Raw genomic sequence first — 25148 nt, 5'->3', positions numbered from 1 at the left:
CCGCCGGCACCGCGCTGCTGGAGCCGGCAGCCGGGCGGGAGGCGGCGGCGCGGGGGAGGAGGAGGAGGAGAAGGAGGAGGAGCGGGATTCAGGAGATTCAGGCCGTGACTCAGCAGCAGCAGCAGCCGCCGGCGCGGCGATGGTGGCGGTGGGGCTGCCCCTCCGAGCCCGCACGGCAGCGGGAGCGCGGCGGGCAGAGCCGGGGCGGCCGCGGGCAGCGGCGGCGGGTGCAGATGAATTTTCTGGGCAAAGAGGGGCGAGCAGCTGAGTCAATAGCTGGGTGTTATCCCAGGAGCTGTCCTGGGAAGCACCGCGGCTCCAGGAGGAGGAGGAGGAGGAGGGAGAGCAGAAGGAAGAAGAAGAAGGTGCCGCTGGCGTCGGGAGGGAGGAAGGAGCACGGAGCGGTGCATCCCGCCGCCGAGGAGATTCGGCGGGTGACATCACCGCTGGAGCTGCCGAGGGCGTCGGAAAATGGCTGCTGCGAGGTACCGGGGGATCCCGGTGGGAAAAGAGGGGCTGCGACCGAGGGGCGCGGGGTGTGGGCCGCCACGCAGGTCCGTGGGAAAGGGGGTCTGTGCGTACCCTGGACCCGAGGTGTCGGTCGAGGCCGGTTTCCTGGCGGGGGAAGGGACTGGGAAACGATACTGAGACCCACCCTGCAAGGTGACCAGGGCCCCGGCCAGGCGCGCTGCTGCCCCGTGTCCCGATGCAGCGGGACGGGCGGCGTGCGCGCTGCCGGCCGTGCCCTTCGCCAAGGAAAGGCGCCGGGGCTGCAGAGCGGCTCCTGCAGGACCCTCGCCCTGCGGGAAGCCGCAAGGCGCTGCAGCCAATGTCAGCCCCGTGCCCTTCCCTCTCCGCCGGGCCGCAGCTGGTGCAGCACCAAAATCCTGCCATGTGCAGGTCGCTAATGCGGATGGTAACACGAGTTCACCTATGCCGCTGTTTCTACCTCTGTAGTTGTTGCTGTGACAGTCCAGACTTGCAGAGACTGTTTCAGAGGCGTTTGGAAATGCAGTTCTAAACTCCCTCACAGACACACAGAAAAAAAAAATTACTAGCTGAAAATATAGCCAGGTACCATTTTGCATTTACTCACGTTACTGGGGGGAAAGCTCCTTCAAGGAAAAACTCATCTGCTTTTCATGTATCGTTGATGTGAGCACATAAATATGTAGAATATCTCCAAAACTTCATAGAAATAATTAAAATATCTGTGTAAATATTGGAAAAATATTGAAAGGTTACTGCTTTATATGACTGGCATATAAAGCATATATGACTGGCATATATAGCTGCAGAAAAGCATACGTGTACATTTAAGTTAAACTAAAAAATATGCAAGCTGGAAAGGCAGAGGGAAATGTATCTGTGGTAGTTTAAATAAGAATTGGGAAAATAATCTCTAGATTAGTAGAATTAATTTATCACTGGGGTAATAACATTGTAATAAGGCAGAGGGAAATGTATCTGTGGTAGTTTAAATAAGAATTGGGAAATAATCTCTAGATTAGAAAAATTAATTTATCACTGGGCTAATAACATTGTAACACTTTACTGTACCCTTAAGGTTAATAACAATGTAACACTTTATTGTACCCTTAAGGTGAAGGAAATCTGTTATCATCGAAAGATGCTCATAATAGCGGGAGAAGAGGTGTAAGATAAAAAAAGAAAAAAAATTGGGATTTGGATCTATGATAATTTATTCCAGGAATTTCATATTGTTTCATTCTCTACATTAAGAGTAAGCCAAAATGGTCTGCCCTATTACTTTGTAAAATGGAAAGTTGCTACATTGCAGCCATGGATTCAAAGCTTTCTCCACTGCCTGGAAACTGCCAAATGCTGTAAGGTTGTGTTGCATCACGTGGTGCAATATTGAAATCTTTCCTAATACCGCAGTACACTGCAGTAGAATGGTTTTAATGCAGATTACCTGGAGATTATTCAAGCAGTCCACGTTACCTCACTGAAACATGAAGGGAATTGGTGTGATCCTCCTGGCATCGTGCTGCAGTGCCATGCTGCAGGATATTGCAGGAGCAGGAAACTTTTTGACACCTTTAGCTCTGCACTGATTTATTGTTTCAGAGTGGGATGATAGAGCAAAAGTAGCACGGCAGTGACTGCATGGTAAATCACAGAGAGCTGAGGGGGAGCAGTTCTTTTCACATTGTTCTCCGGTGTGTAGAAATCATCTGACAGACAAATCTCTAGTGAAAGCTTTTTAGTTTAAGGTTTATAGCTTTTCCCTTCTAAGAGTTAGAGCTCACTGGTGTCTTGAGGATAATGTTTTTCCAAAAGGATATAATAAATTTCATGACAGCTGCTTAATTTTTTTTTTTCAAATGTGAAAGAGAGTACAATTTAGTACAAGAAATGCTGACATGCATGATTTTTCAGAGAGCTGCTGCTCCAGGCTTTTGAGTCAACTATCTCACATGTACACCAAATTGCTGCTCTGGCTTTCTTTATATTCATTACTGCTTTGTGCTTGTTAAGTACTGCAGGGTATGGTAGTATGGTTAGAATATTACTTCCATGTCAAATAAAGTTTAATTTGCTAAAGTTACTACACATTAAAAATAAGCAAATTATATGTGGGTAGATTTTCTTTCCCCAAATAGTAATAAAGAGAATTTAAGAGAAGTTGTATATGTCTCACACATTTAATCTAAGATTCTTTAATTCTTTACAGAATGTTTTTTAGGGGACTTCTCCTAAATCTTAAGAATGATAAACAGAGAAGACAAAAGAAATGAAGAGAGAAGGTTAAAACAAAACCTCTAATCTGAGATTTGACCTCAGAAGGGAAATCCTGGAGGTGAAGCCATTGCAGAGAAGAAGTAAAAGAAGGTAACAAATCCTTGAGACTAACTGTGATAATGGGGAGTGGAACGGGAGGGGAGGTCAGAAGCTGTTGAGAAGTGGAATTAAGTGTTTTATAATCCAAGAAGGCAGTTATTGATTCTGCAATAAGCAAGGGGTCCTGCTGCCATTTCAGAGTACACATAATGTGAGTGCAGTTCTGCAGAGTTGTGAGTAGATGGGATGAGGGTCCTACAGATGCTTGTTTTGATGGGGACCAGAGGCAAACAGAGCAGTGACAAAGTCACTGGCACAGGTGAAGCTTTTGGTGGCAGTGTGGGAAGCTGCCTTTCACTTGAGCAATGCTGAGGGAGGAGGTGGTGATAATTCTTTGGTCAGAGGAATCCAAAAGGGAAGTTCTGTTTCAGAGAACCTACAAAGAAGTGCCCAGCAAACGGAACGGGAGGGGAGGTCAGAAGCTGTTGAGAAGTGGAATTAAGTGTTTTATAATCCAAGAAGGCAGTTATTGATTCTGCAATAAGCAAGGGGTCCTGCTGCCATTTCAGAGTACACATAATGTGAGTGCAGTTCTGCAGAGTTGTGAGTAGATGGGATGAGGGTCCTACAGATGCTTGTTTTGATGGGGACCAGAGGCAAACAGAGCAGTGACAAAGTCACTGGCACAGGTGAAGCTTTTGGTGGCAGTGTGGGAAGCTGCCTTTCACTTGAGCAATGTTGAGGGAGGAGGTGGTGACAATTATTTGGTCAGAGGAGAGGGAAGTTCTGTTTCAGAGAACCTACAGAGAAGAGGTGCCCAGCAAATTGGAAGTGGAAATGCACAGGAGGATGTTTCTGTGGTTGCAGTTACTCTTGAATGCAGTTTACCTGTTTTCCCAAGTTGGTGAGGCAGGGAAACCACGTGGAAATTGTGTCAAACTCCTGCAGTTTAATGTAAGGGTTGAACAGGGAACGTGCTGTAGCAGCAGCAGCCCTCCTGCAGGGAGAAAAGGCAGTGTTGACCTCAAATATTCTTTCAGATGGTCTCTCATGATAGTCTGTTCTGACTTAGCAGTCTTGCCCAGCAAGGATGAAGGAAAAGATCCTTTCTTCCCTTACCCTTGTCCTGCTTGCAGAATTGCAGTACAGTCTCTGGGCCAGTGCATATTCCTTGATAATTTAGGTGATGTTCAGCCACACCTTTTAAAATAAAACTAAAAATTCTAGCTGAGTGCCATAGATTAGGCTGACAGACAAAAAAATATTTGCAAAAAATGTGATGGCATTTTGAGTGGAGAAACCATGTCTTCAGAGGTCTGCTGACCTCCCCCAGTGTGAGCCATGGGATTCAAGGGTAGTTCACAGCTCTGTGAAGGCACCTCTCTGTTTTGGCAGACTGAGGCCTTGTAGACCTCATTTTGCAGCTGTAGAACTCCCTGTGCCAGTGAGCTGAGGGGAAAAAGGTCACATTCTGCATCTCCTGATGTGGACACAGGAATACGAGATGATGCATGAAATGATTTCAGAAGAGTAGCTGAGTGAGTGAAAGGGTAAGATCATCTCTTTCAGGGATATGTAGCTATGCTTTAAGGACTGTGTTTGTACTAATTAATTATAATTGAGTGAAATATTCTGCCTAAATGACTACTTAACTGGTAAGAAGGGTTCTCTAATCATCTAATACTTTCTAACAAAATATTTGGGTTTTTCTTCATCAAACAAGAGCCAAAGTAAACACAGTCAAAACCAAAGAGGCAAGCAAATAAAATACAGAAGACATAGTAACTGAGTGTTATCAACTTCCTTCGATGAAATAATTGACCTTCCCCCTCAATATTCTACTCATAGATTACATAATGCCATCAGTGCTACAGTAGCAGCTTAAACATACCATAGGAAATGTTGTGAGAGTTTCTGGTAGATGATTAAACCTTATAAAACACTTTCTTAGTTGAAAGAATAACATTTGCTGGCTTGATATAGGCAACCCAATTAAAAGAAATCTGTTATGTGAAATGATATGTTCTAAAATCAGCAGGGTTATTACAAATCTTCATTCTGCAAAACTTGCTAAATTGTTTACTCCATACAGTGCTTTGTATGGTTAAAAGGCACACTAACATTAGTTAATTCTCACAAAATCTTTGAAATTAGGTAAATGTGTATTGTTATTTCAGATTCATTGAAAAGAAAAGGTGAACTATAAATTTAAAGGTTGTATGATTTATCCAAGACCAAACTGTGATTCCAGTGCTACAGACTAAACCCCTCTGTGGCTGGAACATTTTGCCATCTGCAGGTGTCTAGGTGACCACGTAAAACCAAATTCTTGTCAGCTTTATGTATGTAGAGGTAACTGTCCTTATTTTGTGGGTTCATCAGCTCAAACGGCTTGCATATTTAAATTCCCTCTGTTTATTAGACTGAATGTAAATCAAATGGAGAATGAGCCATACAGTTGTACACTCATGGCTTATAGTGTTGCTGGAAAAATGCTAGCAGGGATCCTGTAGGCATAAATTGACTTTGTAGACAGAAAGGCTGTTCTTGAGCCTAGATGGAAATACACTGCTGAAGCTCCTATGGCACTTTTTTTTTTTATTATAGCAGTGTGCCCCTTTGTCCTTGGTTGAAATTTGCTCTGTACTCATTTTTGGCAGTGTTTAGAGTAGCAGTTGTCAATCTGTATGTGGCCTTGCATCCCAGAGGGAATTGCACTTCATTAGTGTTTTAACTATATAATTGAAAGTTGTTTAAGGATTGTTTCAGACTGATATTCAACACTGGTCATTCCACTATTATATTACTTCATAAAGTTAGGTTGAACTACGTACAATAAAAAGACATTTAATTTTACAGGAAGAGAAAAAATAGCTCTAGAAAATGTTGAGGTTTTTATCCTTGCAGGAAAGATGCATTGCTGTCAATTCTCTGAAGTGCATGCAGAATTACTCTTAGTTGAAGTAATATTCCCTGGAGTAAGAGGGCAATATATATGTCTCTTTTTCTAGTTCATAACCTTTAATAGCAATACAGATTTTTTTTTTCTCCTCCCACCTACCAAAATGCTGCAAAACCAAAGTAATTGGGGAAGAAAATTGGAGTAAAAGAGCAAGCACTTTGAGTATTAATCAGGCATGACTTCTCTTCTGTGATCACTCACCTATGACAGCCAGTAAAGACCTAGAAGCAGAGATAGTAAAGATGCTAAGTTATTAAATACTGGCTAAAAATTGAGCCTGGAATTTTCTAGCTGCTATTCCACTTCTTTGCTTTTAAGAGTTGAAGGGAGAATGCCATCAACAGTAAGACTTTGGGGTAGAATGAAAGATATAGTTTCTACTACCTTATAAAAAGAGTAAGATGTATCCTCTTATAACCTCTCATATCAGGTATCAGAGGGTTTGTTTGAATAAATCCAATTTGAAAGTATGCCTAATATTTTTTCAGCCTTTTAGGAAAAGTTTGACTGCTTGGGCTCTTGCATGGAACAAATGCACAGTTATTGCACCTCAGCAGAGATTTGCATGTGATCAAACTTTCTCTAATGATCCCATAAATGTCTTTAGACAAGATAAGTGATGCATCACTGTTGTTTAATGTTTATAATTTGGGAGCTGTTAAAATGGATTGCATTGGGTTACCCAAGCCAGGTCATAATGAGCACAACCAAGTGTTTGACTTTACAGAGCCATGCTGTTTCTTATTCCAGGCTACTTATTGCTTCTAAGTGTTTGGATATATTAACCTGCATGGAAAGAGCTTTCTTGGGATTATTCAAACTCCTGTAGCATGGGTATTTAATCCAGTTCAATAAATAGAGATTTATTTCTTGGACTGTATATTAATACATTTTGTTGTGCATGGCATTTACAAACAAGCGAATTGAAGCGAGTATTAGTTCTCCATCTGTCAGCTGTGAAATAGCTATTTAATAAAGATATTAATCTGTCATGTAGAATTAAGATAGCTTCCTGCATCTTACTTGGCATCATGCTACCTTAATATGAATCTTTCACTGAGTGTGGGATTGAAATACAGATAAATAAATCTACGTGGTTTATAGGCATATGAGATATCTAGGCTCCTATTTAAACTCAGGTAAATCATCGAGGCTCAGAGAACAATGCATTTCCCTGAATTTGTGTTTAGTGCCATTTGAAGTGCCTGGAGTTAGTAACCACTATTGTAAGTACAGAAGAGGGTCCAAGCCCTGTGGGACATCTGTTCCATCAGAAGAGGCAGCTGGAGGCCTGGCATGATAACTTATGGTATCTAAGATTGCACCATGCATCTATTTTTAGACCACTGAATTGAACCCTACATTCCATTTTTTTCAACTCTACAGCAGGTGAAAAAAGCTGAATTGCTCTCCAGGAAGCTTTAACTGTGTTGAGTAGGGGCTTCATACTCATGCCTGTTGGAGCTGCTCAAGGCTGGTATCCCTGAAAGGATGACAATTGTGATAAAAAAAACCTGTGGGGGATTTGTACTTCTAGAGTAGCAGCTGCAGGCCAAGCCAATAACAGTGGTGCTGGACACCTGCTTAGAAAGCCAAATTGTCCCCTGCATCTCCAGTGATTACAGCAATAACTTAAGACACCTGGTGCACCAGTGACACCTAAATGTAAGCATCTTAATCTAGAACTGAATCCTGCGCTGAAAGCCCAGTAATGATGCTAGTTTATCTTGAAATCCATTAAAATAAATGCCATGTTTCAATGATAGCTGAAAAAATGATTGGTTAGAACAAAAGTTTAGAACTTCCAGACATACTAAATATACCTGCTTAAAAATTTATTATTCAGCCTTTCCTATCACTCAATTTAACACATAAAATTAATCATTTGATGTGAAAATCAGAGCTTTTCCAATAGATTTCTTCAAGTTTCATTTAAGCCACAGTCCTACAAAGGCCTTTGGCATATTTAGGTATTAATGTTATTTTATAGAACTCCTATATTGCTAAAATATGAGATGAGGGCCCTATTGTGAAAAATGAGAGTGGCTTAATGAATTCCTGGGGTCATTCAACAGATTTTAGAATGTGGTGACAAGGTTTGCACCAAGTTCTCTGTGTAATCCTGTGAGTTGTAAATGCTGCTGAGGATCTAAAGTCAAGGAGGCCATTGGGGTAAATGAGGCCAGAGCTGCTGCTTTACCATGAATAGCATCACTTCTTAGAAAAGTATCTCAGGTTATTTCACAGACAGTCACACCAGGATAGTGATCTGCAGTGAGGAAGTGACCTCTTGAATACTAAGAATAAAATCATAGAGTTTTGTGCTTCCTGTGGAAGTGGGATCATTTCTGTGCATTATAGTCTTAGGAGTTGCAGTAGTGTCTTGATAGATGCTCCCCCAGATTCCCAGCTGAATTTGGAACACAGCAATACTGATGATTCTGGAAAATCTGTACTCTATATTTCTCAGTTGAGAGCAGCAGATTTGTACTTTTGAATCATCTTTTCCCAGAAATGACTAAGATATTACACTGTTAATCTTTTGAGCAGTAACACAGTTTTGTATTCTGACAGCATCTAATTCCACTGAATTCATTAGTAAATGTTACACTGCTTTCAGGTAAAAAGAATTAGAACCTACAACAGGGCACAGAACTTATGTAAATATGGTCATGTTTTCCATCATACACTTGCTATTGGGAACTTTGATACTTCAGTGCAGCCCAAGCTTTTCATCAACATTGTATTTCATATTCTGACAAGTTCAATGTAAAATGTGACAGTCTAAATAACACAAACCAAATCTGTCACTACCACTTATCATGCTGAATTGGAAATAAATAGGTTTTTATGAGGTAGATTTATTTTAAGACCAGTTAAGTTTGGGTTTTGGTTTGGTTTTTTTCCCAAGGAAAACTGGGATAATTGAAGGCTGAACTCAGAGGGTAAATATTATAAAATGTTAGTACATAATGTTAACTTTATTGTGTATTTATTATGTATTGCATTAAGGCTACAGATATTTGGCCTAAAATAAATCCCCTTGCATTCCACCTGGCCCTCAAAAATCAGATGGCTTAGCTTCTGATTAAAACTGATTCAGCATTACCAGCCTGGTTGAGTTCAATAAGAAATTGTATGATCACAGACTTGCAAGTAGTGCAGTTTATCAGTTCAATACTATAGATCTGAGTTCAATAAAAATGTTCACAGTCCAGATTCACAAAAAGTACAGTTTCCTGAAATAATAGGAAAGCAGGTTCAGGATTGCTGGTGGTAGGATAGCACTAACTACATTGTATCGCTGCAGCAGGTGATAGTAACACAGCTCTATTGCTGATATATTGATAGAAATATAAAAATATTCCCAGGTCTTTACAATGCACTGAAGGCACAAAGCTCACCCAGAGGCATCCCTTCAGGGGAGGAGCACAGTCCATCAACCAATCCCAAGTAAGCAGAGGTGATTCCCCCTCTCTCCTTTTTTCTTTCTTTGCCCCAACCCCCCACCCCCCCTTCCTTTATGTTATAGGTAGGGTTTTGAGTGTTATGATCGTACATGTAAGGTGTGTTTTCACTTCTCTTTATTTGCATCCTTAGGATGTAAAAGTTAATACGCAAATAGGGCTTCATGAGTGTCTTGGTTATTTTCAGTCAGAATTTATAGTTGACACAAAAGGTAGAATAAACACTTTGGTTCTCCACCTCCTGAGGTGGTAGTAAAGGCTGTCTGACCTTCACTGGAAAGTCTTTGAGTACATCTTTGTCTCCTTAAAGGATCACATTTGTAACAGGCTGCTAATGCACAGTGGCTGGTAGAGAGGTGCAGGTTTTCTCTGGGGCTTCTCTGAGGCTTCCACTTCACCCAGGCATCGTTCGGTCCTTACACCTTGCACAAGCCAGGTAAGATAGGCAGGGGCACATCTCATGTTTTTCTCAACCAGTCTCATCACTTCTTCACTGATTTAAGGCAACTCTGTAGCAAGCCTGACCATTGACCATAATTATGGATGTGTGGTACATTGTTGGGTTCCTTGATCTGTGGAACACGGTTCCTTGATTTGTGAAACCAGTGTCAAAGCCCTGTTTTGAGCCAACAGAATCAAAGTCATGAAGTGGGTGCACAATCTCATGTTGTAAACTTGTAACACTTTGGCCTGTGTTTACTGAAAGGAAAGAGAAGTAATGATCTCAGCATGCCATCTGCCAGTTTTCTGGCTGAATGGAACAGACTGTGTCAAAGGGTGAGATACGTCTTTAAGTGACCTTTGTGGATTTTTGGTGGCTCTGGGGTTTCTTGTTTGGTTTTTTGTGTTGCTTAGTAATGATATAACGATTACAAATTTATAGTATTTGTGCAGTATGTGAGGCATTAACATGTTTGTAAAAATTAAGAGTCCAATTAATGTTTCCTCTGCAGAACTTTAAAATTATATGGCTCCTTCCTTTTCCTTTTTTCCCTTCTACAAATGACCTAGAATAGTGAAAAATCATAAATTTGCATTTCAGTATTACTCAATTCAGTAGTGTTTTCAAATGGAGCATATAGCAGAATTAAATAACTTATAAAGCAAAAGTGGCTTTCAAAGGTCATATAATGTCTTTGTGGTTAGTAGCTGCACACAGGGCAATGCCTGTGAATGATAATGTTTCCTCCAAATGAACCACTGAACTATGCATTCAGTAACAGAAATCTTACTTGATGACTTGCAGAACTATGTTAGAAAGATTTAAAACAGACAACCAGATACACTCTGATGGATTTCTTATGCCGTTCTTTTGGCTTTCTATAACTTCTGCTGGTCTACTGGAATCTATCCTACTATTCAAAATCTGTTCAAAACCATAAAAAGGTAATACAACATAGGTTGGACCAGGCCAGCTTCTGTAAGGAGACACACCAACTCTATAGTCACTGAGTAGTTGGTGGAGAGAAATAGGCTCTCCCAGGCAGGAAGTCATCTGCTGTCTTTAGACACGTATCATAGGGTGAGATGAATCACCTCCCTTTCTTCAAGGACTGAGCCAAATGTGACTGGACAACCTTTCTCTTTTAAGGCAGTAAAAGTTTGGTAATGTTAATCCCAGTCTCCAAGATATTTTGTTTGTTTTCTGATGACACATTATATTTTGCCTTTGATCTGTTTTGGAAAATAAGATTTTAGAGGGAAGCTTCTCCAGCAGTCCTTGAACAAGGTTCTATTGACTCCTGTCAGAGGTCAAGGTGAGAAAAGACTGCAGGACTTTGCTTCCAGAAAGTGAAGTGTTTCACTATTCCTTTTCCTTATTAGTGACATTTTGTTCTACCTTTCCACTCCCTTTAATCACTGCTAGAGATGATGCCAGCAGACAGTTAGGTGTTATCCCCAGGGCCCATGGATTGTCACAATAAATTCTGTGAAAAGACATAGTTTGATTAATGTCTACTGCAGGAGCTGAAGGCATTGCTCCATAACATAAAAATACTTGCAATCAACTACTACACTCTGTTCTGATGTGATGATTCACATTTGGCAATGTAATGATTTCATCATTTTGCCCTCCAACACAAGCAGTTGGGTTTATGTTCAGAAGAGCTGCAGCAGAGAAAAGGGGGCCTGATCAGTTTCTGTTGCTGCCCTGCCTTGGTCCCTTTACCAACACCAGGATACTCGGTCTCAGCTTGCTGAGAGAATGTGGCAGCTGTTAAGGCCCTTAGTGAAATTGGTTTAGCTGTTAGTACACTCTCTGACCACAGGCAAGAATTTTGTCAGCTCAGAAGAATTTTATATATAATGTAGATAAATTGCTGAGCTCCATGTCCTGCCATGACCATGGCAAAAATTGTCCTTAGCTTAAAGAGGCCAGATGTATTTTCATGGATCCAGGTGCTTGCCTGGTGTAAAGACTGTGTGAGACATTTTGTTGTCCATGTGCTTCAGTGTCTACCAGTGACACTAGGCTGCTCTCATGGACTCTGAACATCCAGAAGTCTGCATTTCCATTGGCTCCCTTAAGCTGTTTAAAAATGTAGGCAGGTTGGATTTGGTGCTGATGTGCACGGTATTGGCACAGTGTGTATGTGACTAGCCCTGGTGTCTGATGTGGGGGATCATCACTTGCCCTGCATGCTGTGATCAGCCTGTTCAGTGTGCCTCTGGAAATCCTGGGCTGCCTTGCTAACCCTGTACAAGTTCAGACCACACAAATGTCCCATGGCTCAGAGAATATTTGTCTTAATACAAAATGAGAGACAAAAGACAAACTGTTAGAGGACTGCAGGGAAACATTAAAAAAATATAGAAGTCAATCAATCAGTTGTTAGACTTAGCAGCTCTAACTTTGCTGCAATTCTGTGGCTCTTATGTGGGCTTTTAGGAGGGTAAAGAAGTAGCTCACAACTGCCAAGGCCATTATCAAAGTACTTCATCTGAGAATCAAAGAACTGGGTGGTGGAGATTGCTGTGCTGGGTTGATCAGAGTCAGAAGTAACATCTTTGAGCCAGATGAGAAATGTTAAGCTGAGTGAAGTATACACTCAAAAGCATTTTGAAAAAGAAGGAAGAATGCTGATGCCCAACTGATTGCATACTCCACCTGTTTCAAATCTGGTATTTTGTTGTTCAGACAAACACGCAGTTCCAGTTTGGACCTTACCTGTCCATAACGAGGTCAGTGCTGGAAGTTTTATTCCTTTGATTGTTTTGTCTATATGTTTATTCATTTGAATGATCCCTGTCTGTGGTGTGAGGATCCATCCAGCAGGGATCAGTGGCAGAATGAGTTCTCTAGTGAGTCTTGCTGGGCAGTGATATTCAGGCTACTTCCTCTTCCAGAATTTGAATGGGATGGATGTTTTATGATCTTTAAGAAAAACAATATCAATTCTTGCAAACACGTCTCCTTTCTCCAGTGAGGCAATACTTAACAATCCTACTACTATCACACTAAGCATATTATGTATAAAAGCTTGGTTTAATACTCCTTTTAATGGTGATTTCTTATCTATATTGCTTGCCCCATTGTATTAGTAAACATATTGACAAGACTGCAGCTGTCTTTGGCAAATTAACAAGTTCACCTCTGTATGGAAAGCCAGCTCTGCTGAGGCATAGAGCAGACACATGAAATAGTGGCAAACTGGGCTTCTGCAAACAAATTAACATTACTTCACAGAGCAGTGCAGCCAGATATTCTCACTTTGACATAATAGCCCTATGTAATTCTCTTTTTCTAGCTCTGAGTTACCTTTTTTGACAGCCTCTTCATGAGGCACTAAATTTGCTTTTGACTGATTGAGGCCAAGTCAATCGCAAATCACACCGTCACATCTAGGAATTCATGAGTTTTCAGCTCTGTGAAAGTATTTCACCTTTATGAATTGACCATATGTTTGCTGGAAAGAAGACTCAGGTTTGAAAATCAGATTTTCTATGTATTGATTTAATAACTTTAAAGTAGAAAATATCTGAAATGTATCTGAATATAATGGCAACACTTAAAAGAAATGGCTACATTTCCAGTAGAATTTATACTTTCATGAAAAGCTATCATCCTAATTGGGAAAATAAAGCTCAAAGTACAACTTGTTCCATTCTCCTGGTAGAGAAATTCAGTGCTTAAAAAAACCCAGAACAGCACATTCCTTTAAAAGCATTGTTTTATGAAGCAAATGATATAAGTGTATATTTGGGGTTGGGTTCTCCTTGTTGCTGTCATTCCTCATGAAGTAGCCCAGCTCTCTTCGAGTCCTTAGCCTGTCACTTCTTTTGTACATCAAGTTTTCCACTGCCAGGATGTGTCATACCTCACCCACTCAGTTGTCCTGGGTAGTTCTGTGGCTGCAATTGTCTTCCTGACCATGAAATGATAACCATGCATCCCACTTAATAGCATGAATAGCTAGCACTTTCCTCCATTCTGGGTTCTACCACCTGTATCTTTTAGTCAGAAGCTTGACTAAAAATTTTATTGAGACAAATGTAGTAGTAATAGTAGAGATCCCAGGCAGATTGAATAGAAGTAATATGGGAGCCAGGACTCTGTGAGTGAAATCTGTTTTCTGTGCATAGTTTTGGAGGCAAATGTCTGATGTACAGGTGTTAAACAGACCATCTACCATCTTTCAAGGGGGGTACAACTCACTGCCTGGCTAGTTTTCACTTTCTTAGGCTATTTTCATACAAGGTAATTACCAATATCCAGCAAAAGGAGGGTTGTTTGGGGCTTTTCAAAGGGTTCTTGTAACAGCCCTGTGGCATGATACAGTAACTGCTCTTTTTCCTATTATATCCTTCAGGAAGTGTCTGTGTGACAAGAAAGCCACTTAACAATGAAAAAATTCACACTGTTTGATTTTGTAAATGATAATTCACTGCAAATTGGAGAGACTTCATGGATCCAGGACCTTCCCTGTGATGACAATGAACTAGAAAGACTTCTGAAACCTAATGAGCATGTGCTAGTAAACTGGCCTGTGGGAGAAAGAAAGACAGAAAAGCACCTGGTGAAAGTTGTGTACATGAGTGGTGAGTGCAGTTCCAGAACATGTGTCTGATATGAAACCTGCTTTTAAGGCCTGATTGTCTGTGCTTTGGCCTTTTTCCTTTCCATCACTTCAGATGACCCCCAAGAGCTGGTGGAAATGATGCAAAAGATATTACGAGCAGATGAAATTAGAAAAATACAAGTCCTTGGAAAAGGCAAGAGGAAGAGGATAGAAATGATATTCTCAGAAAGTGAGGACAGTGACCTGGATAAAGAAAAGGTGAGTTTATGTCTTTATGTGCCTTATATTGTTAGGTCCATAAAGGAATAAAATAGACTGTAGCTATTGATTCTTCATGATGTAACACACAAAGGATGTATAGTAAAGGTAGGAATACAGGCAGCCTTCACATGGTACCTCAGCACAATAACCTGTCAGAGAAATTACTTAGGCCAAGGATTTTGTCCTTTCCTGTGTCAAGACACAAGGCTTTGATGCTTTGTAGCTCCATTGCATTTTCCCCTGTAAGACAGATATCTGATTAGTGTGTAAAAAAGGGAAGGGAGCAGGTTTTCTGAGGTGTGCCTTGTGCTGAGATCGGCTGTGACAAAATATAGGCAAGGGAAACATAAAAGTTAATAAAGTTACAGATACATTTTTTAAAACTACTAACCAAGAATGTCAAGTGCGCAGTGAATAAAAACTTATGGTATATTATGAAATACCATAAGGAAAGGCTCTATAGGAATGCAAAGGCACTGTTATGCACTTTTTACAGGGGAAGATGATGAAACATATAAAAAGAAAGAAATCATTGCAGGCATCTGCTCCTGCCAACATCCTGAGTCAACTTGAAACATCTTTAATTAACAAACAGGTAACGTCTTTTCAGCAATTTTAATGTATCAAGCAAAAACAGCCTGAAAGGTATTTTTGAGGGAGGCATAGGATTTTTGCCATAGTGAAGTTAATAGTTCTAAAATAAGCTGCTTTGGAAAATTGGTGAATAGAGAACAGACAAAAGTACCTAACAGTTACATATTGCCCTGATGTTTCATTTTTAAGTCAATAAGAATACTAATAACTATGTTTGGTAAAGGCTTTTAAAATGCAGTGAGTCTGTTTAAACAAGAAATTTTTTTGATTTAGCAAGCTATCTTAATGTTAGTATTGATGCTTTGATTTTATGTTGCTGTTGCTCTAGATATCACAGTTGTTTGGGGTTTTTTCCAGAGAGAACCATATTCAGGAAGCAACTTTCTATATAGTGAAAGTAGCAGTGATGATGAAGAGCCTTTATTTCAACTCTCCAAGGTGGAACTATGTGCCAAAATTAAAAGTCTCAAGAGGAAGCTGACAGATACCATGAGAGAAAACTGCCGCCTAAGGCAGTCCCTGGTGATGCTTCAAGGTAAAGTTGGGAGTACTTTGATGAAGAGGAAAGCCTGAAGGTCAGGAAAAGCTTGATTTATAAGAGGCCATTTGGATGGGAATTATGGATGCTCAAGCACCTGACATGATCAAGGCCTACCATTAGCATCACAGTCTGTGATACATGGCAGCATTTAATTCCAGCAGCACTTACTGACTTACACAGAGGCCATGCAATCATAGAGTTAGAAATGAAAAATGTGTCTAAATCCTGCCAGATGTTCCCAAGAGAACCTTTCTGTATGCTGTGTAACTATTGGCTAAGCTCAAATACTTCAGTGACCACTCCAACTAACCTTATTTACTAGCAGTCTTTCTTGATCAGTTGATATTTCATTTATTCTGAAATTACTTAATTTCTAATTACTTTGGTGATTCCTCATTACTGATAATCTGAGTTAGTTTCAGATGCACCAAATTTAATTCTTTCCCAGAGATGAAAAATTTTGTTCCTCTGTAAATGAACTCTTCATCTCTTAGTGATCATCTCTGAAGTGCCTCTTACTTGTCCCTGTCCCTTACTCTGAGGCAGCCAAAATTGAATCCAGAATTTCAAACCAACAGTGAATGAATAAGGTTTATAGAGGATTTACTCCTTCCCATGCCAGCTACACCACACCATCCCTAGACAGTCTGGTGGTATCTGTTTGGGGTTTTTTTAGTGCCAGATGATTTTACAACTGTTTATAATTTTCATTTCCCATCTCATTGCATTTCTTAACTTATTTCTTAACTATATCTTGGTGTGAATCATTCATCTCCACCTTTTAAAATATTATTTGGAAACATTTTCTTTGTGTCTGACAACTTTTCTCACACATATAAGTCGATACCTTGCATCCTGAGCAATTATCTCAGTCTTTTACAGTATTTTATTTAATTTAGGGATTCTGTATCTTGCTGATTTGTCATCTCTTGCATCCTTTTTGCTCTGCCTTGGTTCTTCTTAATGGATGCAATAAAAGTTTATATTTGAAAATATTACTTTGAGGAAAGATTATTTAAAACATAATCTCTATGGATTAAAAAAAAATAAAAAGCCTCTGAAGTCTGTGTGACTTCTTTGAAGGATAAAACTCATCACTTAGCCCACATTCAATAGCTTTATGGACTTGTAGAGATTTTGAGATTGTAAAAAGAAAAAAGAGAAATAGTCTGTTTCATGCCAGGATAAGCATAAACTAATAGTTCCTCTTAGTTCCTTGCACTGAACTGATCTCTTCTAGAAACTGAGGCCAGATCTTCATGAGTGGGGACAGCAGAATGGCAGGAAAGCATTTGAGAGAGGAGGAAATGAAATGTCTTTGCTGACTACTTTGAGTCTTTTGCATTATGTGACAGGAATCTAATTGCAAAAATATCCCTGCGTATGTAATTGGAGTCTGAAAGCTTCCATTACTATTTTACCACTCACTTTTCATCTGATTTCAGTGTTGCCACAGGCAGTCACTCACTTTGAGGAGCTGGTAGGGATGGCTGAAGCGCTGCTCAAAGGAGGAGTGACATCATCTACATCCAGTCTGCATCCACATGCTGTTTGGAGGGCATCTCACAATCCATTAGCAGATTCCTATGCAGCTATGCATAGTAACTCCAGCTCACCAATAACTTTGAATGTGGAAGATGAAGAGCAGCAGACTGAAAAACAGGTCAGTTAAAAGGCAATTTCAGGCATGAAAGTATTATTATACAGTATAAATTTTACTGCTACAGCATAATATAAAAAATAACCATTAGTAAAATAATTTGTCATCATTGCTAATATATTGCTAATAATAACTAATGAGCTCTTTTTTTGAAGAATGCTCTTTCCATGAGAAGCATTAGAGTGTCCTGTACACTCTCAAATTCACTTTAATTTCAGTGACCTTGCATATCTGTGACTGAGGGCAGAATGTGGATGCATGAAGAAAATGCCAAGATCCAAGGATAACTTCCAGCCTAATTGTTTGGATGCCAAAAGGGAATAATAGTATTTCAAAGATAATCTAAGATGAATACCAGCAGTCTGTTAAAACTGTTAATTTGTAATTGGAGGCTGCTATGTTTCTTCTCCTGTTCCAGACACTGGCTAGCAGTTAAGTAGAAACACATGTATACAGAGATATTGAGTAGGGAAGTTCCCTTATTCTCTGCAATTATAACAGAACATGATAGACAAATCTAAGGCACAGAGGCTGTACATGGAAAAAATGAAGCCACAACCAAAAGAGTGATTCTAATGTCTGCATTCACTAGTTACATAAACATTATTGTGCATTGGGTCATGCTAATCCATGCAAATCATTCCTGTGTGTTGTCATGGAGTGCTAAAATCCAAAGAAGTCTGTTAAGAATTATTGTGGTGTGTTTTTACTGCATATTGGAAACCACAAAATTTGACGTAACATCTTCAAAGAAATAAAAAGACCTAAGCCTGCCTTATTTCATAGAGATAGCTCAAAATTGCCTATTAGGAGAGTTCAAACTCTGGCTGTACCACTGCTGCATGCTGAAGCCACAGTTCTTAGGGCATGTCTGCTCGCAGGCAGACCTAAGCCTGCCTTATTTCATAGAGATAGCTCAAAATTGCCTATTAGGAGAGTTCAAACTCTGGCTGTACCACTGCTGCATGCAGAAGCCACTCTCAAAGCCCAGGACCAGATGTCACAGTTCTTAGGGCATGTCTGCTCACAGGCGGGAATATTTGCTTGGGCACAGTGCCATGCTACCAAGGCAGTGCAGAAACCATGCCAGAACTGGACCACAGCCAGCCTGCATGGAGAGCAAGCAGAAGGATTTTGCTATGTCTGAACATGTCCTGTCTCCACTAGTGAGTAATGAGGATGCTGAAGGTTTTGCTAGGATGCATGAGGTCCTTACTGTACCCTACAGTTCCTTCTGGAAAATAATCAGGCTGTGTGTACAGTCCCAAATGCTGAGCAGTATGCAAGTGTGGTGTTATCTCAAGCACACTGTTTGCAGAGATTACTTTTGAAATTGTGGTTTAGAAATAGAAAATGAAAAAGATATTTTGGTGCTGATAGTATGTAATATTTCTAGAAATTGCAGTTGTTATGCCTGTGACCAATTTTGTTTTCCAGTTCAAGATCGAAAAGTGGCAGATTGCACTTTGTAACAAGAGCAAACCTCAAAAATTTATAAATGACTTGATGCAAGCACTTTATACACATGAATACATGGCTACACACAGCCTGACAGGTGCAAAATCCTCCTCTTCAAAGGATAAAGCGGCAAAACCAGCTATGAATCAGAATGAAGTTCAGGAAATCATAGGTGATGACTTGTTAAGTTACTCAGTGTGGCTCTGACTTGACAGGGGGGCTTGGAGGGAGGGGCTGTCATGCTTAGCAGCTGGTGTACTCAGGTGATGAGCTGCTTCTTATTTCCTTCTTCAGCTACATGCTTTTTTAAAACCATCTGTTAAAAATCCTGCCAGTGAAATGCTAAGTAGTAATATTTCTATTGTGTGAATTCTGTGAGTTTTATTCAGGTGACTGCTCAGAAATACTGGTATTGTAAATTGTTTTAGCCCTTGCAAAGTTAATCTGCAACAATCAAACTTGGAGCATGATGATAACACATAAGGAAAGGCAAAAAGAGGACACACTTGGATCAAATTTTAAATTATGTCTGCTGTGTTCTGAAGTTTGGTGAATGTTATGAATTCTGACATTTTAAATAGTGCCAGAGGCAATATGAGACTGTATAGAAGGCAGAAATAGTGATCAGAGAAGCAAACAAAATTTGATTTATGCTGAGGTTTACAGCAGAAAATATTTGGTGCATAGGACAGAAAATAATTTCAGATGGCAGTATTAGCTTTAAAGAAAACAGTATTTTGTGAGCATATGAAGCCAAACTTTAATTGGATTCATGCCTATAACTAAATACTAGAACAGTATAGACCTAATTACTGTACTATAATTCTTCCCCAATTGCCATTCCCTTGGACTTTGCAGTTCTCTTGGTTCCCTTCTCAGTTTAGCTCCAGTTCCTGTACTTTAGTACAGTTTTGTTGAAATTAGCGAGCAGTTTCAAAAGTTATCAGCTGCAAAAACCTTTTTTTCTTAAGAACCCTTTTTTCTAATCTAGTTAGAAAAAAGAGGCCCAAAGTCAAGGGAGATAAAAGGAAAGCGTGTGTAGGATGGTAAAAATATATTTAGAGGCAGTAAAGATCAGACAGTTTCAGAATGACATTTGAGAAAAAGGAAAGATATTTAATGGGATGAGAAAAATGGTAGGACTCAATCCTAATGGTCTTTTTCAATCTAAATGACTGTAAATCCTACTAGGGCCTAGACAAAACTGAAAAGGTAATCAGAGAATGGAATACAGCATGTTGTGGAGAATTCAGTGACAAAGCCTATAAAGAAATCAAAGAACTTTGTTAAAGTAAAAGAGAATACTCTGAAATTTAATCAGAAAAGTGTCAACATTATAGAAGAAATAAAGAAAAAATGAGAAGGAAGCTTGGGAGTTCTAGGACTGTATAAAATGAGTTAGTAAATTAGATTATTTAAAGAAGATGGAAATTGTAGGACTTCAAAATAAAATTAGATTAAAGGGCAGGGAAATCAAGGGAAGGGAAGATGATGGAAAAGAAGGGAGCAGGAATCACATGCCTCATGTTGAGTCCTGTTATTATTACATTGAAAAAATGTAGCCAGGCAAAACAGAAGGGAAATTTTTAGAAAAAGTGACATCACCTGCAAATGAAAACTAATGAGAAAAAATAAAGTAAGATTCAGAGTCATAAGGACTGATGAGGATGGGAAAAGGACTCTGATCAAGAACAGAACATAAGGACATAGGATTAGCAAGCACAAATCACTCACTACAGAAGCCCTTGTGGCCCTGGAGCTCCTTTTTAGTCTGCCCAAGAGCAGGCAGCAATGTGGAAGGCACAAAGAAAAACAGGAGCTGTGTAAAATCTAAGGAGTTTGTAAAGATTGTGAAATAACTAGAGTGGAAGCTGAAGTAGCTGGAACTTTAAAAGATGCAAGAAATATATTTTATATCACACATTTCTTGTTTCTCTTTTTTTGGAGAATCCATATACATATATATATTCTCTTTATTTTGCAGGAATCACAAAACAGTTGTTTCCAAACACAGATGATGCTTTAATTAGGCGAATGATGGGACAAAAACTGAACAATTGCACCAAGAAGCCAATTTTAAGCAAAGACCTTAACTCAGGTGCTTTTCAGAAACATAGTTTTTGGTAAGTCACATAAAAAAATGCCTACACTGTGTATTTCTGCATATTACTTCATAGTAATAAAATCTAAAAACAGTCTTAAAATTTAGATATTTGCCTACTTGGTATGTGCACTACCAAGCCAGTAAATATTTCCATAACCTTGTACAAAAAGTACATAATACAGAAGCATACATTACTGCACCAAAACAGTTATTGGTTCCAGACAAAGCAGCATAAAACTATTAAATAACAGGAAGATAAAACAGAAGGAAACACATGGAGTTGCTTTGCTGTCTATTTTAGATTTGACGTTATTTACATTTCTTATTAATTTCTGGTTCACTATGGACCAGTCAATTCCATTTTCATGTCACCAGTTGTATCCCCATTAACCCACAAATGAATTATAAGGAAAATCACATCTCTTTGGGATGTACTTATAAGAGTACTGTAGGTGAGCTAAGCTGGCAATCCTTTACTGCCAGAAGAGTTTAAATTATTAGGTCAGAGGAATTATTAAATAATATCTTACCTATTAGGGGCATTTTTGCCTTATGAATGAAACTAATACAAAATACCAAACTCATGGCTACGGTCGGTGAAGTCAGCTATTGGCACAGTGCTGTTTCCACGTGTTCCAAATGCACACATTGCAGAATGGTGGAGCTGGAAGGGACCTCTGTAGGTTGGCTGGTCCAGTCCCTGCTGTTCCAAGCAGGGTCACCCAGACTAGGTTGCTCAGAGCCATGCACAGTTTGGTTGAGTATCTCCAAAGGCAGAGACTCCACCACCTCTCCGGACACCCTGCGCCGCCACTCCCTCTCCCTCACGGTGTTGGCTGATGTTCACACAGCCTGTGTTTCCATTTCTGCCCATTGCCTCTGCTTCTGCCACAGGGCCCCACTGAGAAGAGCCTTCATCTACCTTGCACTCTCCCATCAGACAGTAAATCAGCTCGAGCCTTCTTGAGCCTAAACAGGCTCAGCTGCTGCCTCAGCCTCTCCTCAAGAACCCAATAAGAAATGAGCAAGGAACAGGACAAGAGACTGAAACAGGGTGACACGGAAAAGAGATTTGTCCTTACTTAGACTTTCTGTACTGAAGTAGCATTTTTCTTCTTCTTGGTTCACTTATCTCCTGCATGCCTTTAAAATCTGAATTTGAAACTGTAAGACATAAGGAAAAAAACCCTAAAAAAAAAAAACAAACCCAACAACAACTAAGAAGCACCCCAAGACATTTGTCTATGTTATGACACAAATGTTTGATTAGTGCTTTGCTTCTAAAATTCCTTTCCAAGCCACCTGGTAGTACTCCATGGACCACCAGTGATCTGTGAATTATTACTTGAGAAATACTTGAGAATAACTGTTAGGATATTCCACATGTTTTTCCATTTGGAAACAATAAACAATTGCACCAGCCTGGCAAAAATGAAGTTTACTATGTTCATGCTTTCCTCCTAGAGATGAGAAGACTTCATAAATTAAAGGTCCTGTGTATTTGTAATATACAGTATGCAATGATTCACTGCAGTGTTTTTTCCTTGCCCTTAACAGAGACATGAAAAATAACAGCACAAAACCACAGATTTTTTTCTTCTTTGAAAGTATTAAAATCTTACATATTTTCAATCTTTATCTTCATCAGATGGATTAATACATTTTGCTAATTCATGAGTCTTCTAATGTACACAGTATTCCTGAAGCCTTGATAGGAAAACCTTAACTATACTAAAACAATTCTGAGTTGCTATTTAATATTGCCTATGGACCTTCCAATTTAAACCCAATATTTTAAAAATGCCCTTTCAATATGTTAAAAATGCCCTTACATCTGTTATTGATCAGTGCTTATGTAAAATCCAATCCAACATCCATTGTGACCAATTCAGATATTGCCTGAATACCATCTTTTGAACTGATGCATTTATAATGGATTTTTTTTTTACATCTGTTACACATTCTTTCACTGTCAAAGCAGTTAAGCACCATCTAAGTAATCAAGATAACATGGTGATTCCATTAACTCAGATGACACATATTCTCTGTAAGAAAAGTAAGACAATTAAAAAGTGCAAAGCAGTTAAGCACCATCTAAGTAATCAAGATAACATGGTGATTCCATTAACTCAGATGACACACATTCTCTGTAAGAAAAGTAAGACAATTTAAAAGTCATAATCTCACTGCTACTCCTTCAGGCCACCTTCCAGCAATAAAGTACAGAGAGGGGTAGAGAAAATTCTGTTGTGCAGGACCTTTAGTAACCATTTATCCAAACAAGTTACTAACTTTAAAAACTGGTGTTGCTGCAGCTTTTATTCCTCCCTTGCTGCTATTTCCTCCTTACTCACCTTCTCCACCTTTCCCCAAAGCAGAATTATGATCCAAAATAAATAATATGGAACAAATCCAATGAGACAGACAAATTTCCATCTTGGATCCATGAAGCTGAGATGAAACAAGGAAAAGGGCAATGTGACAGTGAACAAATTTAGTTAGCTAGTAAACAAACTCTGCAACTTGGAAACCAAGAACAGTACTAATTGCACATTTAATGTTAATATCTCAAATTTCGTTATAAATTGTCTTGACAGTGGTTCAACAGCTGCTCCTCAGGGCATCATCTCTTCGGCTGTTCCTCCTTGCACACAAGACCAGCAGGATGATGATTCACCAGCTGCTAATGCACAACTTCAGCAAAGTGACAGCTGCCTGACTCCTCCACCTCCCACCCCAGAAGGTCAGCAGGGGTGGCCCAAACCTGCTTCTTCCAAGGTGGAGTCTCAACTCGCCAGCAGCTCACCAGCGACCTCTCCCAACCAGGGTTGTGGACAGGATCTCAGGAATTCAGACAAGGAATAACAGGTGTTTCATTCCAGCTCACATGCTGAACAGAGATTAAGAAACAATATAAAATAAAAAGTAAATAATATCTAAATTGCACTAGATATATGGTAGTATCCAACAGTGGACAGAAATAGAAGCCTGAGAATTTTTTTTCTCAAACAAATGAAAAGCCCATAGTCTAGAAAAAAAAATTGAAGGCATATTAATATATTTGAATTTAAGATGTTATGAGATATATGCATGTTATGCAGTAATTAAAACTTGTACTGAAAAATACAAGTAGAGTTCCCCTTAGTTAGAAAAAAAAAACATTATTTAAAGTACTACCAAAAGAATATATATGAGGAACCATAATTCCCCTTGCTTTCACCTTGACAGCTGAGGCAAAACTGCTTAACTGAGCAAAGAAAATTATTGTATATTAATGCAAAAAAGATATAGTTATATGGAGAGAAAATAGAAAGATCTCCTAGTGAAATGAAGACTGGCCAGCACAGGGCCACATGAGCAGAGAAGAAGAAATTAAATAGATGTTTAAGGCTGCTACTAACTTGGAAAACGAAATAACTTTCTTAGGCCAATGAAACTACAACTTTTAAGATATCCACAGGAAAGAAGCTGTTATTTTTTAACCTCTCAGAGTAGGAAAGGCAATGGAAGAAGCCATATTCCTTTGTAGCTCAGGGAAGAGACCTCCAGGAGAGCCTGTTTAGTTATGGAAGACATTCTCTTGCAGGGATTCTGTTGCTGGTACTCTGCTGGTTCAGCAGCTCTTAGTCCCTTCTTCTTCCCTGACCATCAAGTCCATAGGATAAGGGTGCCTGCTTCCTTCAGTGGGAAATAGATGACATTTCAGCAGTAGCAACTAGTACCTTAGTCCCTTCTTCTTCCCTGACCATCAAGTCCATAGGATAAGGGTACCTGCTCCCTTCAGTGGGGAAATAGAGGACATTTCAGAATAGCAGAAGCAACTAGTAAAGGGCAGAGTTGCCAGCTTCTACTCCCTGTGTTTTGATTTTGGTATGCTATCCCTTGCTCAGAGAAAAGGTGGACAGGCAGAATATTCCTCATGGGACTAGGACCAGAAAAATCCCAGCATCTGGGCAGTTCCCCTTGGGATCTGATACCACTTCTTCCAGGAAGCAGCTGGCAGTCACACAAACCCTATAACAGCCTTAGGAGGAGGAGTGGAAGATACAGGCTCCCCAGGGCCGTGGTCACAGCACCAGCCTGACAGAGTTCAAGAAGTGTTTGGACAATGCTCTTGGGGACATGATGACTCTTGGGGTTCCTGTGCAGGGCCAGGAGTTGGACTCAATCATCCCGATGGGTCCCTTCAAACTCAGCATATTCTGTGGTTTTATGATTTTTTTTCCCTTGCTGACAGATTTCAGGTTCCCAGTGTGCTGACATGGGACTATAGCT

General features: G+C 39.7%; 1 protein-coding gene across 3 annotated transcripts; it reads left to right on the top strand.

Moving 5' to 3' along the window:
- Window positions 1-339: 339 nt before the first annotated feature.
- BEND6 (BEN domain containing 6) lies at window positions 340-24589 on the top strand. Of its 3 annotated transcripts, none has more exons than XM_039729619.1 (10): window positions 340-485; window positions 2699-2856; window positions 14046-14274; window positions 14368-14513; window positions 15013-15111; window positions 15468-15645; window positions 17097-17314; window positions 18749-18941; window positions 20754-20892; window positions 23471-24589. In XM_039729619.1, exons 3-10 carry the CDS (start codon window positions 14079-14081, stop codon window positions 23736-23738), a joined length of 1437 nt encoding a protein of 478 aa, XP_039585553.1. In that variant the 5' UTR covers window positions 340-485; window positions 2699-2856; window positions 14046-14078; the 3' UTR covers window positions 23739-24589. The 3 variants fall into 3 exon arrangements, with proteins under 3 accessions (XP_039585553.1, XP_039585573.1, XP_039585563.1); XM_039729639.1 differs by lacking the exon at window positions 23471-24589 and adding an exon at window positions 21768-22922; XM_039729629.1 differs by lacking the exon at window positions 15013-15111.
- The last annotated feature ends 559 nt before the right edge of the window (window positions 24590-25148 follow it).

The sequence above is a fragment of the Passer montanus genome, unplaced genomic scaffold (genome assembly GCF_014805655.1).
Source record: "Passer montanus isolate IOZ18808 unplaced genomic scaffold, ASM1480565v1 scaffold11, whole genome shotgun sequence".
Taxonomy (NCBI): Eukaryota; Metazoa; Chordata; class Aves; order Passeriformes; family Passeridae; genus Passer; species Passer montanus.
Note: the sequence above shows the minus strand (reverse complement) of the source record. Positions and strands in the feature narration are given on the sequence as shown.